Source organism: Morone saxatilis, unplaced genomic scaffold (assembly GCF_004916995.1).
Source record: "Morone saxatilis isolate NCDOM2014 unplaced genomic scaffold, NCSU_SB_2.0 Contig5, whole genome shotgun sequence".
In the NCBI taxonomy this organism is placed as follows: Eukaryota; Metazoa; Chordata; class Actinopteri; family Moronidae; genus Morone; species Morone saxatilis.
Window position 1 is genome coordinate 10541952 of NW_023340095.1, and position 15194 is coordinate 10557145.

Genomic DNA, 15194 nt, shown 5'->3' on the forward strand with positions numbered 1-15194 from the left:
TAGTGAAGGTTCTATATATTCTGTGATATAAAAAGGTAATCTGTCCATTAAAGCAACTGCATTCATGTTACTGTGAGGTGCTTTTAGTAAATGGTTAATCAGAGTACAGTCCACCCGAATGGAACTGCAGTACTTTGTGTCAATTTATTGATTTGTCAAAGTAAGTTGTTTGATTCATGTATGGACTTTAATGTGCTTGTCATATCCCAGACTCTTCAAGCTAACATAATCCAAAATCTATGGATTACTCTTATCTATCCATAACACCCCTTATTGATGTTGATGTCTATAAAAACATACACTGTCTGTGTGTAGGTATGAGAAATGCTATTTCACAAATTCTCCTCAACTTTTTTCATACCTCATACACTTGAAGTAGTGCAAAGCACTGAGATTTCACTATTATCTTTCTTTCTGTCTCCCTTGCACCATCTCTTTCAATTCAATGTCTGACAGACTGAATAGATCCAAAATTCGATAACTCTTCTGAATGTTTAAAAGTATCCCTGTCTCTGTCTCTTTCCCCTCAATGTCTATCTCTCTCCCTTTCCTCTCTCTCCCTCCCACAGCTTGTTTTTTGAGAGGCGTATCTGCTTATGAAGCTATACCTGTGACAAAGTGTCAGCCTGGTGTTTTCCATTTACAACTACATTGTTATGCTCGAGCGAGCTGGAGGCTGTCACTCAGGAGAGGAGAAATAACACACAAGGAAGTGACATAAACTCCCTGTGGAGTTAAATACAAAATGATGTCTTTCCATCCCTTGTTGAATATTACATTGAGCGATCAGTGGCTAGTGAGCAATGGAGAGTGGCAAGGTACTTCACCGACTCCTCTCACTTTCATTCTTCCTCTCTTCTTTCTCATTTTCTGCTTCACCTCTCAATTTATCTCTCTTTTCTTGCAAGATGTTGGACTATAATTTTATGTTAGAAGGACATAGTGACAGGGAATAGTTGTACACTTTTAAGCCACTATTCTATGAAAAGCCAAATGCAATTACAATGAAAGAATGAGAAGATTTAGTATGAATTTTCTGTAAGTATCAAGTCACTCCGGAAAGTCAACTCACAATAGCCAAACAAGCAAGCGCAATAAGTTTACACACTTCAACAGACATATTTGTACTGTCAACTTCTGTCCCACTGTGTCACCCAATGATTACTCACCTCTCTAATCTAACATGACAATTGGTAGAAAGCGTCCCATGTATTTAGATCTTATCAGATAAATGATGATTACTGTTTAGTTTCATTCCTATTTCATAGATTGAAGGAACTGAAGGAATGACAGAAATGTCGTACTTTGTCTAACTTCACACCTCTGTCTAGTCCTGACTGTACTTACCCCTGGGTGCAGTTGGCATGGCAGGGATGGCATTCATTGTTGGCCTCTGCGTACTTGAAGATGAAGCTATTGGCACCTTGCAGGCCATCGGGACACTTTTCTACACAATTAGGACCATCTTTGAAATGGACGCATTTCACACAATGTTCAGGGCCCTAAAGGAAGTGAAAAAAAAACAACAAAACACATTGTTTCTTCAGATACACATTTTCATTTTGAAAATATACAGTGGTAGAATAAAATGTATATAGTAGTCTTATGTATAACCATCAGAAACTAGTGGCATGAGTCATTTCTGATTAAGCCTGTTCTATATAAGTTTGAACATCATATTACAGAGCAATTCCAGCATTAATGATGAAGGAAGATTACAGTAGAATAGTTTTTAGGTAGCTTTGCAGTTAGTGTGAAGTATCGTGATAACACTTAGAATTCCCTGCAAACTGTATCATCACTGGTGGGTTTGGAGAAATAAAACATGTCTTTTTGTTACATCATCAGTTATCATTGGTGAGTTCAGCTTTCTCTCACAGATGCTTACGTGACAGTTTTAACTCCCAAGTTTTGATTCCAAACTTCCTGTGTTTAGAGAGGATGTTCTACAGGCATACCTGACATCATGAAGTCAGGCATAAAGGACAAATCTGTGGTGTCACAAATTTAGGGGATGAGATATCAGCTGTAGCCTCAGTTTGTAATGTAGACTGATTGATGGGTATATTTCTACATCAATAACTTGCCAAGTGCAGGTTTCTTAGCAGCTTTATGGATTAAATTGTTTTGCTTGCATCTGTGTAGCAATGAAAGCTTGAGAGCGAAAGAGAGGTATCTGGGAGCAAAAGAGGAAAGGAGAGATTAAAAAAAGGAAGTAATGTAGAGTAATAAGGGAAAGTAAGGGAGAGAGCGAGAGAGAGTGGACATGGATGCAGAATAACACAGCAAAGGGCAGAGGCAGAGAGAGCAAGCAAGATATAGTGTGCATAAGAGAGAGAAAGAGGGACGGAGGGAGTGAGAGAGCAGACGAGACGCATAAAGCAGTGTGAGCGGAGCAGGCAGATAATAACCATCGCTCACAGCACACACAATGACCATAACAATCCGCCTAGAACAGGATTTATGGAGCTAATATAGGCAAGGGAGGAGGTAGGGGAGGAGAGGAAGAGAGGCGAAGAGCTCTCCCAGACAGGGCTCATATCGTCAACAGGCCTAAAGAACATCTCATTGACAAACAACACAAGCCTAAAGAACACCTCCTTGACAAAAAACACACATATAAACACAGTGTGGAGTGGAAATCAAATCAAAAACCATGCTTTTAAGTCACATGTAGACTTACATGGATGTCCAAACACCCACAATAATGAACACATTAACATATATAGTATAGTATACACACGCACTGTTCTCAATAAACAAGGGGCCACCAAGGTAAAAAGATGATATCAAAGGCATATAACTATTCTTTGGCGAGTGGATGCGTGCGTGCTTGTTAAGGCATAACCTGGAGTAGAGTCTGTGCATGGTCTTGCATGCATGCATGTCTGTGTGTATGAGTGCACATACACTAATGCCTCTGCATGTGTTCTTTGTAGCTTCCGTGTGTGTGTGAACATACATTCGCCCTGGTATAATTATGCAAACTGAAAGTCTCGCTGCTCTCACTGGCTTTAACATTCAAAGCCTGGCACTTTGAGTGTTTTCCCACCTTTGGCTATTGGTGCGTGCGTGTGTGTGTGTGTGTGTTTTTGTATGAGCGTATCCAATAATCCCATCACATCAGTGAGCAAAAATTATGTGACAAAGCAAACAAACAGTGTTTGGTCCAGCAGGGTATTGGGACATCCAAAAAATGACAGGGATGCACAGTGTCGCGACCAAAGTACCCTGCTGTAAATTTAAATTGGTCTGCTCGTGCACTTGCGTGCTCGCTTAACACTTAAGTTTGTGTGTAATGTTGTTGGAGTGTGTGTGTCGATGAATAGTTATATCTCTCGTTTTATGCACAAAACCACACAAGTATCTCAGGAAGATTGGGAATTAATCTTTACAGTGTCAAAGCTTATAGTCAAGACTTTTAAGAGGCAGCCAAATAAAAAGCTTAATCAGGTACATCAGGAAGGATTTACAATTTATTTTACTATGATATAATGTATAGACCAAGTCATTATGGTCTGCTATATATCTGCTAGAGTCCTTAAATATACTACCACACTGGAAGTCTTAGAAAACGATCACACCACAAAATAATTTGAAGCATTAATGATGAGGGGCGAGGAGGTAAGAAAGAAACAGTGGGACAAATGGTAAAGAGATGGATGTGGTAGCTCCCATGAATATGACTATCCAATTTAATTCAGTGTCATACAGAATATATAGCCACTCCAGCAGAGTCAACTGTAATTTATTTAGATATCATATGTTGTACTATGAAAGTGAACTGTTTGTTCCTCAGAGTTATGTGTCAATCCCATACATGAAACAAGTGGATAGTTCTATACAATTTACAATGCAACAATCTTGTAATTTCAAGTTCAGTTTCAAACATAAAGGGAAAATATTTGAGAAGACAGAAAAAAGTAACAAAGAAAATATTGAAAGATAGATTTTTAGATTATCAAAACTTTTAGTTGTGAAAATTATCCTTCTCAAGAAGATATTGAAAATTCATTAAAAAAAACTTTCAATTTATAAGAAAGCGTGTAAAGTAAAGCATGCTAATACAGGATGAGGAAATAGATTTGGAACCTTTAACCAGGGGTAGGATTTTGTATTCATTTATGGACTGCCTTCAAAACAAATAATATCTATAATTCAACATATATACGTCCAGTTAAAATAACACAGGCTGCCATGTTTGTAACTTAAAATGATAAAGTTAGTGATATATATCACAAAAAAATCACATTTTGTATGTGACGTGTTATACCCAAATGTTGTCTGTTGCAGAAAATTAAGGTATTATATAGGATAATTCAGTTGAGCTGAGCTGAGCTGAGCTGAAATGCTTGTTGTGAGTTGTAAGCTTGCTCCAATCTTTCAGTAATAGACAGTAATAGATGTGCTTACTAGAGATAAACCAAGTGTGTTTGTATCACTGATCAACAACAGCAACTCTAGTTCTTTTATTATCACCTACTGTATACTGTCCATAATATAGCCTGTATTCATGGCTACTGTCATATCTGCAATCTCTCTCCGCAGAGGGCACTGGGCCTATCAAATCACTGTGTGAAAGCTATAATGTAATTGCTATGGGCTCTGTGGCTGTAACATGATTGCTGTAATCCATTTGTTTGCCTGTGCTGCACATGTGACATCTACTTGAGGTCCAACAGGTTACCCTGGAACATTTCCACTATAACAGCTTGACAAGTAACACACACACACACACTCACAGGCTCGAAAATGTTCAGTGTATGGAAATTACAGAAAAAAGGTAGTGACACGTTTGCTGAAAAGTCATATATAAAGTCATACGTATGAATATAACTTTCTATATAAATCTCAATACTTTTCAAGTAATAAAGAATTCTCTATATGTACCAATAATACATCTAATGAACTAGCTGAGACATAAATATTTACACAGCTAATGAAAGTCATTACAGATTACTAATCTGTCATGTGCCAAGTGCCTGCTTCTTTCAGATTTTTCACTTCTCTCTTTTTTTTTTAAATAAAACCGCTACAGCTATATTGTGTTATTCTCTTCATAGCACTCATCTTCACATTACTTATCTAAGAAAACCAAGTGCAGGGCTGTGGTATCAAGTGGACTGCCAAGATAATCAAACCAATGCATTTCCTACAACAACAACATTACCAATAACCATAGATGTGCTAACTTTGGCCTTCATTTCCTATGCTTACACACACACTCCAGCGTTTCAACAAGTTCCACCCTCCTAAACTATATTGGGCAAACTATCTGACAGGGTATGATGGGACACAAAAGACAGCACATGGTCCCTCTGGCTTGCATCTGTCGCAAATCATCCCCTTCTATCAAACAGCAAGATAAGATTTTAAGAGAAAGCGCAGGGTCAGGGGTCTCATGTGACTGTGGGTGTAGGGTGCAGAAGAGGCAGATGGAAATGAAGGTCACTGATTTCTTTTACTCTGGCATTTTCTAATGTACAGCAGCGACTAAAAAAATCTTTCAAAAAGCCTCAATACTTCTCTAAGAACGTGTGCAATGCAAAAAATTTGTTAAAAGTACAAATACCTTTTTAGAAAAAAAATTAAATATAGCCATTACTTTAGGTGAAAAGGAGGAAAAAAGAGTCGCAGTCTGTTTATACATATATTTTTGATGGTTAACATGATATAAAGAATCCTATACACACAAACATACATGTACTGAATACAAATGCTCACAAAACAATGCTGAGCTCAGCTAGAACAATCAGTTTTATGAGTTAGGACATGAGACATAATCAATAGAACAGCTAAAAGGCACACTTCGACTGCTAATACAATAATTAATCATAGTCTAACATAACCACAGGGAACGTCTGCAGCTCCAAGTCATTTGGTTTGTGTTGAGTGAAGCAATGCCCTGGCCTTGAATACCTTTCTTTGTTGTGCCCAGCACGAAAAACATCAACTAATAGCGGAATAATCTTTCATTGTTGGTTTTAGTCTTTTAATGGGATATGTTGTGATAAATACAGGATATCATCAGCACTATACTTTAAGTGCAATTTTATGGGTGGTATGTTTACTTTATCTGATCTTTTTGTCTTGTATTTTTTTGTTTCCCAGTGGTGTTAAAGCTTCACAACTGTTCAAGTATGTCTTACATGCTCATACACTGGCCATTAAAATAGCACCCCCTCACTTATGCATTAGGATTGAATCTTTTAATGACGAGTATGAGCAGTAGAAGACATATGTGAGCAAAATGAATGTCTCAGTCTGCCTCACTACTGTTGTCTATAGGAGCTAGCTTACCGGACCGTGGCAGGTCAAAGAGCCATCGTCCGCTTGCTCACACTGGCCATCACACTCCACACACACCGACCCGTTGGCATACTCTCGAATATCCCTGAGAGAGAAGGAGGAAAGGGATGGAGGGAAGGATTAAGATGGAATGGGATAGAAAGGGACAGAAGGGTGAGAGAGAGAGAAGAGGCGGAGCAAAATATTATTTGTGATATAAAATAGTAACATGGCTTTGTTTTCTCAGCCACTATGGTTGTTAAACTTGCACACAAGTTTACTTTGGACAGACACACAGTTGTTTAAATCTACATTCATCCTGTGATAGCCCTTTAATATGATTTGGCTAATTGGTTAACTTAAACATGAAGGGAGTTAAAAGGCAGCAACAAGTTTTCAATCACCTCTATTGAACCTATTATTCAACACATTTGCTAAGTCTAGACATGTCTTTTGAATCAAAAGGATGTGGCTCGTAAAACCAAAGTGTTTCTGAAATGTTTCGTTTTCATTTTTGGTGTCAGGTTTAGTTGGTAGCTTAAGCTGATTTAAAAGAAGTTTAAAATCTAAGAACCCTCAAATAATAAATAACACCTTGATGCCATATCAGATGCCACCAAAATACCAAAATAAATCATTTACATAACGTATGTCTGAAGTGTTTCATGATAATAGTAATTATACAATTTTCACTGTTTCCCAAAACACAAGATGTCAGATGTCAAATACTTCTTAACCGTCACCATTACTGTGAGAAACAACCAGCTGCAAAATTATCATTTATTTCTTCTCTTATGTCTTCTGAAAAAAAAACTAAACAAAAGTATTATTATTTTAGGAGAAAAAAAGAAATAAAAAAACAGAGCACATGAGGAAATCTGTCTGCTTCATCTGTGTCTGTCTGCTTCCAAATTACTGACAGAGTGCCCCTACCCCCCTGATAGTGTGTGTACCTTTAAAAAAGCACTCAAAAAAAAAGAAAGAAAAGAAACTCAACATCTATTAAAACTGCAGAGGCAGGATTAGGTGATTTTGACTAGGGATTACCCAGGACCATAATACATTTGTATTTATTTTTTATTTTTTAAAAAAGCACTAATTAAAACAGACACAGAAAATAATTATATGAAGCCATATACCTAATTGATTGACAAAGCCAGAACATTTTTAAATGATAGAATAAAGCACCTGTGAGATATGACAAAGTATACCTCTGGGGTCTGCAGGTAACCCAGTCAGTAGGATCTGTCTTTTGAGGGCAACATGATTTTTTCTTGTTGAAAACTTCCAGTTCTCTGAATGTGTCAGGTGACTGACCAGAAACAGAATCTAATGCAGCACTGACATAAAAAAAAACCTCTCAACTTAGCATACCATAATGTCTCAAACAACAATTACTACATCATCACATTGTGGCTTCATGTTTTCTATCATGGACTTTAAAATCAGTCAAAGTACATTGTCCTTATATATAAGTCTGCAAATTCAGTGGAATCGCCTTTTGGACAAAGAAAGACAAATCAAATGGCAATTATCTGTTGAATTCTTGCTTAATACTAATCTCAATGTCAATATCACTTTTAATTTTCCAGAACATTTTTTTAAGAGCCTTCTTTTTGCTGAACACAATTCAGAGTTCAGGATTTCCAGAACAATGAAGACAGATGGAAGGATTGTGAGAGAATTATTAATAGTGGATTGATTTGTCTGTTTCAATTTGCTAGTGTGAGCATTGTTTCTTACAATGCTTACTTTGGAAATAATGGTCAGAAGATGTAGTCATAGCATCAACAGGCAGTCTCAAACACAGACACAGATACACACACACACACACACACACACACACACACACTCACACATATCCTGTTACACCCACAAGCATAATAATACTGATACCATCACGCAAGAGGTCGGCGCAGTTGAAAGGTGCAGTACCTACGAGGGTTGCAACGTTTTCAAAAATCAATTAAATTAAGTGCCTTGTTATTCAATTTCTGCAATCCCCTTATAATAGCAGAACACCGGAGTGGCCTCGAAAAGTCATTAAATTTGACCACAGTGTGGCTGAGTTGGCACTTTGCCTTTGTCACTACGGGACAAGGAGAATGACTTTTGGCTACTTCTCTTTTGGTCTGTGAGGAAAAACAGAATGTTCAATCTCAGCAATAGAAGAAAAAAAATGTCGTTGGTCCGGTGGGATCTAAATCAAATTAGTATTAATTATGCTTCATCTGGCCTTCATAAAACCTTCCAGGAGGCAGGGGAGGTAAGGCTTTGTCTGGGTGTGTGTTGGTTGAAATAATAAAGGCTGCAGTGTAGCTGGAAGATATCACTGAAGCTTAAGACTTATAGGCTATTGCATGATGTTCTGCTGTTTCCAGCTTTTCTGTCTGTATTGGGACAAAGATACAGCAACACATTTGCAGTGCATAATAAACCTTTATATGGATTTGATGCAAAGTGAACATTCATTTCAAATGGCTTTTAGACATAATCCCACCTCCAAACCTGTGCGTTCACACAAACAAATAAACCTGCATGTTGAACAATAACGTCCAAAGTGTTTTAAACAACCATTGACAAATCCATGGGGATGTAAGGTAATTCAGGCTAAATTTTGCTGCTGTCTGACACATGTTTTGTAGAGAAATTTTCAATATGTTTTTCATGAACTACTGAGGCTAAATCCACATAAACTGAAAATCACCATTGTTTTTTAGATAAAAATATATTTTTTTTCTGGTTCAATACTTGTAGTTTAGCAAGCAGTGTATATTAAAGTCCAAGTTTTTGTCATGCACAACTGATATTAGATAAGTCTTGCACACTGTCGAGTGATCCTTGTCAAGGTAGATTTGCTGTACTTCCACTTCTAAACTACTCCACACCGGAGTGCTAGATCAAATGTCAACTTCAGGGTAACATGAAGATTTGATTATTTGATAAATACTAAGCAGACACCATATAAAGGCACAGACAATAATGAAATATGAGATATATAAAGCGTGACTCATGAAACACACAATGTGGCAAGGCTCAGAGGGTAAAGGGTTGGGAGTGCATTCAGTGAAGTTCTGTATCTGGTAGACGGTGTGCTGGTTGTTCTGGTAATACTGAAGGTGTGGGTGGTGCTGACGTGCAGGTGGACAGGTAGGCAGGGCGTGGCCCCGTGCGCAAGCAGTGACTGTGACACGCAGTGACACGCCTAGCCCCCCTGCCCTAACAGCACCCTCTGGTCCTCCTCATATCTCTCATGGATTTTTTGATCAAGTTGAGACTCTGAACTAAAAAGCAAGTCAAAAATTCTAAAACGTTATCAGTAAAAACTCACCAGGGGTGCGGGTCTTGTTGTCACCTTCCATTGTGAGGTGGATCACATCAAGCTATACTTCGTTTTAAAGTCAAAGTACCCCTGTTGTTCAGAAACTCTGCAGGGGTGCCTTTTAAACCGAGTCACCACTACGTCTTAAATTGTTCTTTTCAGCCCCGGGCTCTTAAATATTATCCATAGTAAACAGAAAATTACTGCTGAGCTTAAAAGCTGTAACAAAGAGCCTTGGGGTGTTTAAGTTTTGATGAGCAGGTTGTGCAGCAGGTCTTCCAGCAATACAGGATCACTTGAAAATTGTATCACTCCCATTCATAGCTGAATAGGATGAGTCGATACATGTTCATGTATTTGTCCTTGATTTGATCCCATTCTACTGCTTCTTCATGCTTCTGAAACCTATCCAGAACGCTCCAGCAGGGCTTCTGTCAAGTACCTAATAAAGGAATCTGTCTGATCTTCCCTGCACTGGTAACATGCAAGTTGTTGTACGATGTATGACGATGGTGATATTTTGATTACATTACAAACCAAAATCCAAGGCTTCAGGTTTTCTGCCTGTTTGTCATTGGAGACCTAAGACCAATAAGGAGCAAGCATTCTCCATCAGGACCCCTGTACTGTGGAACTGTCACAGTTTTGAATTTAAATGTACAATATACAAGGTAACATTGTAAAGCACTCTTTTTAGGTTTAAAAGAGCCACTTAATAAAGTATACTATCATTTCATTGATGTGTGTGAAAGTGTTCAGCACTTTTTTGGTAATAAAAGAGAAGCTAAAACAATATTTGTAAAGTGATGTGCACCATGATGTAATTTTATAGGGATTTTGGCCAGATTTAAACTGGTACCTCTGCAGACAATGCACCAGGAGCAGTTCATTCACAGGTCCACCTGCCTTAGGCTACGCTAACACTGCAAGCATTACCTGTCAGCTCTTAGCTGCCCAGAGCAGATTTTTTTTCTTTCGCAGTTCACATTTTTTTTAAAATATCCAATTCCAGGGTGAACAGGCTACGGTCCTAAAGTGACCCCCATGACGAATGTCGATAGTGATGAATTCTAATATGACTGTTGAGGTCACATTGCAAAAAATCTGACCTGTATCTGATTTGGACCACATGTATTAGAAATTTCCTTTGAGAAGAACCATCTTGTTTTCAGGGGGGCCAAAAAAATGCGAAAAAATTAATTGACAAAGATAACAGCGTACAATTAAGCCAAATATGATGAAAACAAACTAAACATACAGAGACCCAACAAAAACAACAAAACAAAATAAACGGTAAATATCAAGACAAGATCAGATCATACTTGGATTGGATCATTCATCTGCAGTCTAGAGTGTTATTATTATTGAAAGTGGCTCAAATCAGAATTAAAAAGATCAGATTCCATGTGATTTGTGCTGTTCACACTGTTATGAAAGAAAATTTAAGCCACTTGTGCCTGCAGTGTGAACGTAGCCTCAGTGTGCTGAATATGATCAAAAGACACCAAAACCAAACGTTTTCTCGACTGACAGTTGGGTTTCCTGTAGTTGGAGAGTGCATGTCCAACTCTGTTCATGCAGCTAGAGTTCATTTGATTTCCTCTTTAGATTTTCTTTAACTGTTACTGTTGGATGAGATGAGGTATATGCAGTTAGATCCAACCATGTCCACCACTTGAAAAGACACTTGCTGGTTTCCATAGACACTTGCCAGACACTTTCTATTGCTGCAACTGTTAATCTCCAAGGTCAGTGATTGATCATACATTGTGCTGCCGAGGGATAGGGAGGGAACATGATGTTCTTTCAAATAAAATTTCTCTAAATCAGGGGACAATTGCAGAATTGTTTGTTGTCATACGAAGAGCTGGAGTCACCTGTACACTAACCTTATTGTAGTTAAAGTGAATGCCTGAGTGATAACAGCTCTGAGAACCCATCCAAATATGAAGCATTTTGTTTTGAGGGCCTGTATACCCTTACCAATAGGACAATAGGTTGAACAAAATAATCTGAAGGTAATGTTTGGCACTAAAGCTTCAGTTAAAACACATTTTGTGTGTTATTTATCCATGACCATTTGTTGTTATATTGAGTGTTGGAGTTCTTCCATGTTGATGCTGCCTAATTTGTGACAACGGAACAAGAATGAATGTGGGCTGATTTTGTCCGCTGCATGAATCTTGCTCCACACAATTAATGAAAGCAGCACGAAAAGAATGATAAGTAGGAGCAAGATCAGTGGTTTCCTTGATTAGGACCTTCTGAATTGACATTTTGAAATGAATTACATTCGTGCCCAAAGAACATGGGGTATTTGGGGTGACAGGGACGAGGCAGGGAGTGTGTGTGTGTGTGTGTGTTGATGCCCTGCAGGTTTTCTTTTGTGGCGATTTACTTGGCTGAAAGAAGAAAGTGGTGTCTTCAGTTTTGTTACCCTCAAAAGAGAAGTTGATCTTTTTCTTCAGTTTCTATTTTGCTTTAAATTAGCCATGCTTTTGGTCAGCCTGATACAGCAAGTGCATTCATCAGAAAGAGAGGAAAGAGGTGGTGTCTTGTCAAATAGAAACTACACATTATGTTATCAGGGAAGGAAATTATAATTCCCCTGTTATTTTGTAGTTTTTTAGACAGAACATTGCTTACACGAAGGAAATCTATTATCTTGCTCTGTTTGACTGAATGGAACAGAACCTTAATTAGTATCACTGGTGACACCTGTATTTACCCTACTATTTCATGTCAAAATGGGTGCTGTAAAAAGGTATATTCTCCATCTGCTATCTCCCTCAATCAGTCAAGCAGCAAGAATGCTACCTAACCTCCGACCGTACATCCATTTATCTAACTAGCACAATGTAATCCACCAGTCAGGATGACATAAGTGACTGTATTGATGTATCTGAGTGTATGTGTGCACGCTCATGCATAACTCACCCTTCATAAAGATTGCAGGTGTCCACACAGGTTCGTCCACGGCTGAAGTGTCTGCAGGAGAGGCACTGGTCTGGGCCAGGACCCCAACACCCTGCGTCCGAACACAGCGGGTCACATACCATGTTCTCCTTGGCTGCTCAATACACACATACACAAAAATAAAGACAGTAAAAGAACACAGAATTACACACGAATAGAATTTAGTTGTGCTTTGATGACTCAATGCAGATGCAAAGAATACACCCTAAATTAGCTCAAATTAACTAGATATAAAATAGAGGTATTATTAATGAAAAAACAGGCTAGATGTACTAAGACACATGCAATTTGTGAAGGTTCATTCCTACATTACATTTCTCCGCCTTCACAGAGCAGCTGTTGGTCTATAAAAGGTGTGTTTTTGTAGATACGACTTTCCTAATCAATGTAAGGAGTAATTACAGAGGAATAGGTGTGGGTCTCAAAGACGTGCTGTAGGGTTACACTATTTCTATTCTATTCAATATTCATTGAACACAATAACGTGGACTGAAAAACAGCCTAGTTCCTCTTATAAAATGATTACATTCAATCCCAGCAACAGTTACACTTTTTAAAACATTAGATTCATTACCTTAGTTAAGTCAAAGACTGTGATGGCCATCCATTCTGCATGTATATACTGTATGTTTTGTATATATATATATTATATAAGTAGTCTCTGTTTATTCATAGTGTGTGTGTGTGCAGTACTGTGTGGTATTGCTCACCATGGAGCTAGCAAAGGAGTGAGCTGTGCTGCTTCATTATAAAAATGCTGAGCCAACAGTGACGAAGCACTGGTGGGACCTTCAAGGCACCTGCAGATGCCATGCAGACTTGTTGATTTAGACTTACAGAAGAGAAGGCGAGAATTTTAGCCTGAAACTTTATTGTCTGTATTCAGACCCTTTCATCTCCTCTCATAATTTTTGGTGTCAAAAGGATCAAACATGTCGATATTGAATATTAAAAATAAAGATTTTCTTTTGGCTTCAATCCATAAATATTAGAGTCTGCTTTCAACACACAAATCAATTGCGGCACATGAACAGTCCAAACAAGTATTGTTGGTTGTTTGGATAATTATGTAAAGCCAATATGAAAGCCACCTTTGATTTACAAAGAGACAAGCGTGAAACGTGTCGTTTAGATTTACTTTGGATTGCATTCAGTCGTACAAAGAAAAACGCCCCCTTCTCCCAAACCATTCATAGTGAACAATCTGTATGCTGTTCTCTCTGTTTCTGCCTCACTGTTTCTCATATGGTACCAACAGACGCGGGCCATTACATCTACTCTGTTCCATTCTCTTCTTGTGCCTGTCTCTTATCACTCTCTCTTTGTCCCCCTTCAGCACTCACTTCTACAAAAGTTGCTACATCTGAGAGCATTATAGTGACAAAATGAGAGTGTTGAAGTAACACAGTGACAGCACTGCAGATACACTGGGAACTTTTATCACCCCATCTGCATCTGACGTGCTTTTCCCTTGTCTATCGATTTAAAACAGTCTTCTCTTCTCTTCTCTTCTCTTCTCTTCTCTTCTCTTCTCTTTTCCATTCCATATGAACATGGTTATAAAAAGGACCCACTGCTGTTTTTGAGGTCCTGGCCACATGTAAGCTAGGGGCTATGCCTTAGTGTCAGCCATAGCCATGCTCAGAATGCTTAAAAATTCACACAGAAGGATGCAGATACATGGAGAAAACAGAAATCAAGTGTTTCTTTTGAGGGCAGAGGATGAAAGCATTGCCTTTCACAGGAGACAAACCCACCTCTGTTGGGCATCCAGTGCCTTTAGGTAAACTGACCAGGCAGAGGGAAAGATGAGGAGAAGGAGGAATGATGGGTGTTGAGTAAAAGGAAATAAACACGGGAGGAGGAGAGGTTGGATGGATTTTTAACTATACAACACTTGCAAGATCAAAAAGATACCAACTTCAGATGTTTCTGACATGGTTGGAAAACAAAAGCCCATGGGGCTCATGCTGACAGGTGCCTTTTTGAGTCCCATGGGAGGAGAATAAGCTATGATGATGATTATGATAAAGGCTTGTAACTGGCATGAAATAAGGCAAGAAAGAAAGAAAGAAAGAAAGAAAACAAAAGAAAGACAAAGAGAAAAGAAGTTAAATCATCAAAAGAACAAATGAAAAAAAAAACAATAGGACAAAAATTAAATAAAAATAAGCGAACAAACAAACACCTGTCACAGAACTGGGATGCGATGCTGGTTAACAGATTAAAAGGGTTGTGGGGAGAGATGTAGTTTGAACTCAACTGTTGCCTTCAGCTTGCTGCATCCCTTTCTTCTGTATCAAAGGAGGCATTGAAAGTAAAGCAGGGCAGCCATTGAGAAGCCTAAAGTGTGTAGGCAGGCAGCTGGGGAAATAACCTTGCCCCTGTGCAACACGGGACAACAAAATGGGTGTGCTAACTTTTTTTTCAAAACTTTTAATGTTAGGAATTAGGAGTAATTAGTTTGAAGAAAAGTCATAGAAATCATAGAAATCCTTAAAAATGCAAAACATATTTTTTTGCTAGTACGGAGTCCTGGTTTTAAACTGCAATTAATTAAATCGCTGCATTACAAGAGCCCCTGGCCACCACTGAGTCACCAAAATGT

The 15194-nt window shown here is 38.3% G+C and overlaps 1 protein-coding gene across 1 annotated transcript in view; it reads right to left on the minus strand.

Annotated features, from left to right (window-relative positions):
• The window catches only part of erbb4b (erb-b2 receptor tyrosine kinase 4b), a 293042-nt gene that overhangs the window by 59803 nt on the left and 218045 nt on the right, over positions 1 to 15194 (minus strand). Inside the window, 3 exon segments of the mRNA XM_035677324.1 lie at positions 1348 to 1502; positions 6301 to 6394; positions 12548 to 12680. Coding sequence (XP_035533217.1) covers positions 1348 to 1502; positions 6301 to 6394; positions 12548 to 12680 — 382 coding nt within the window.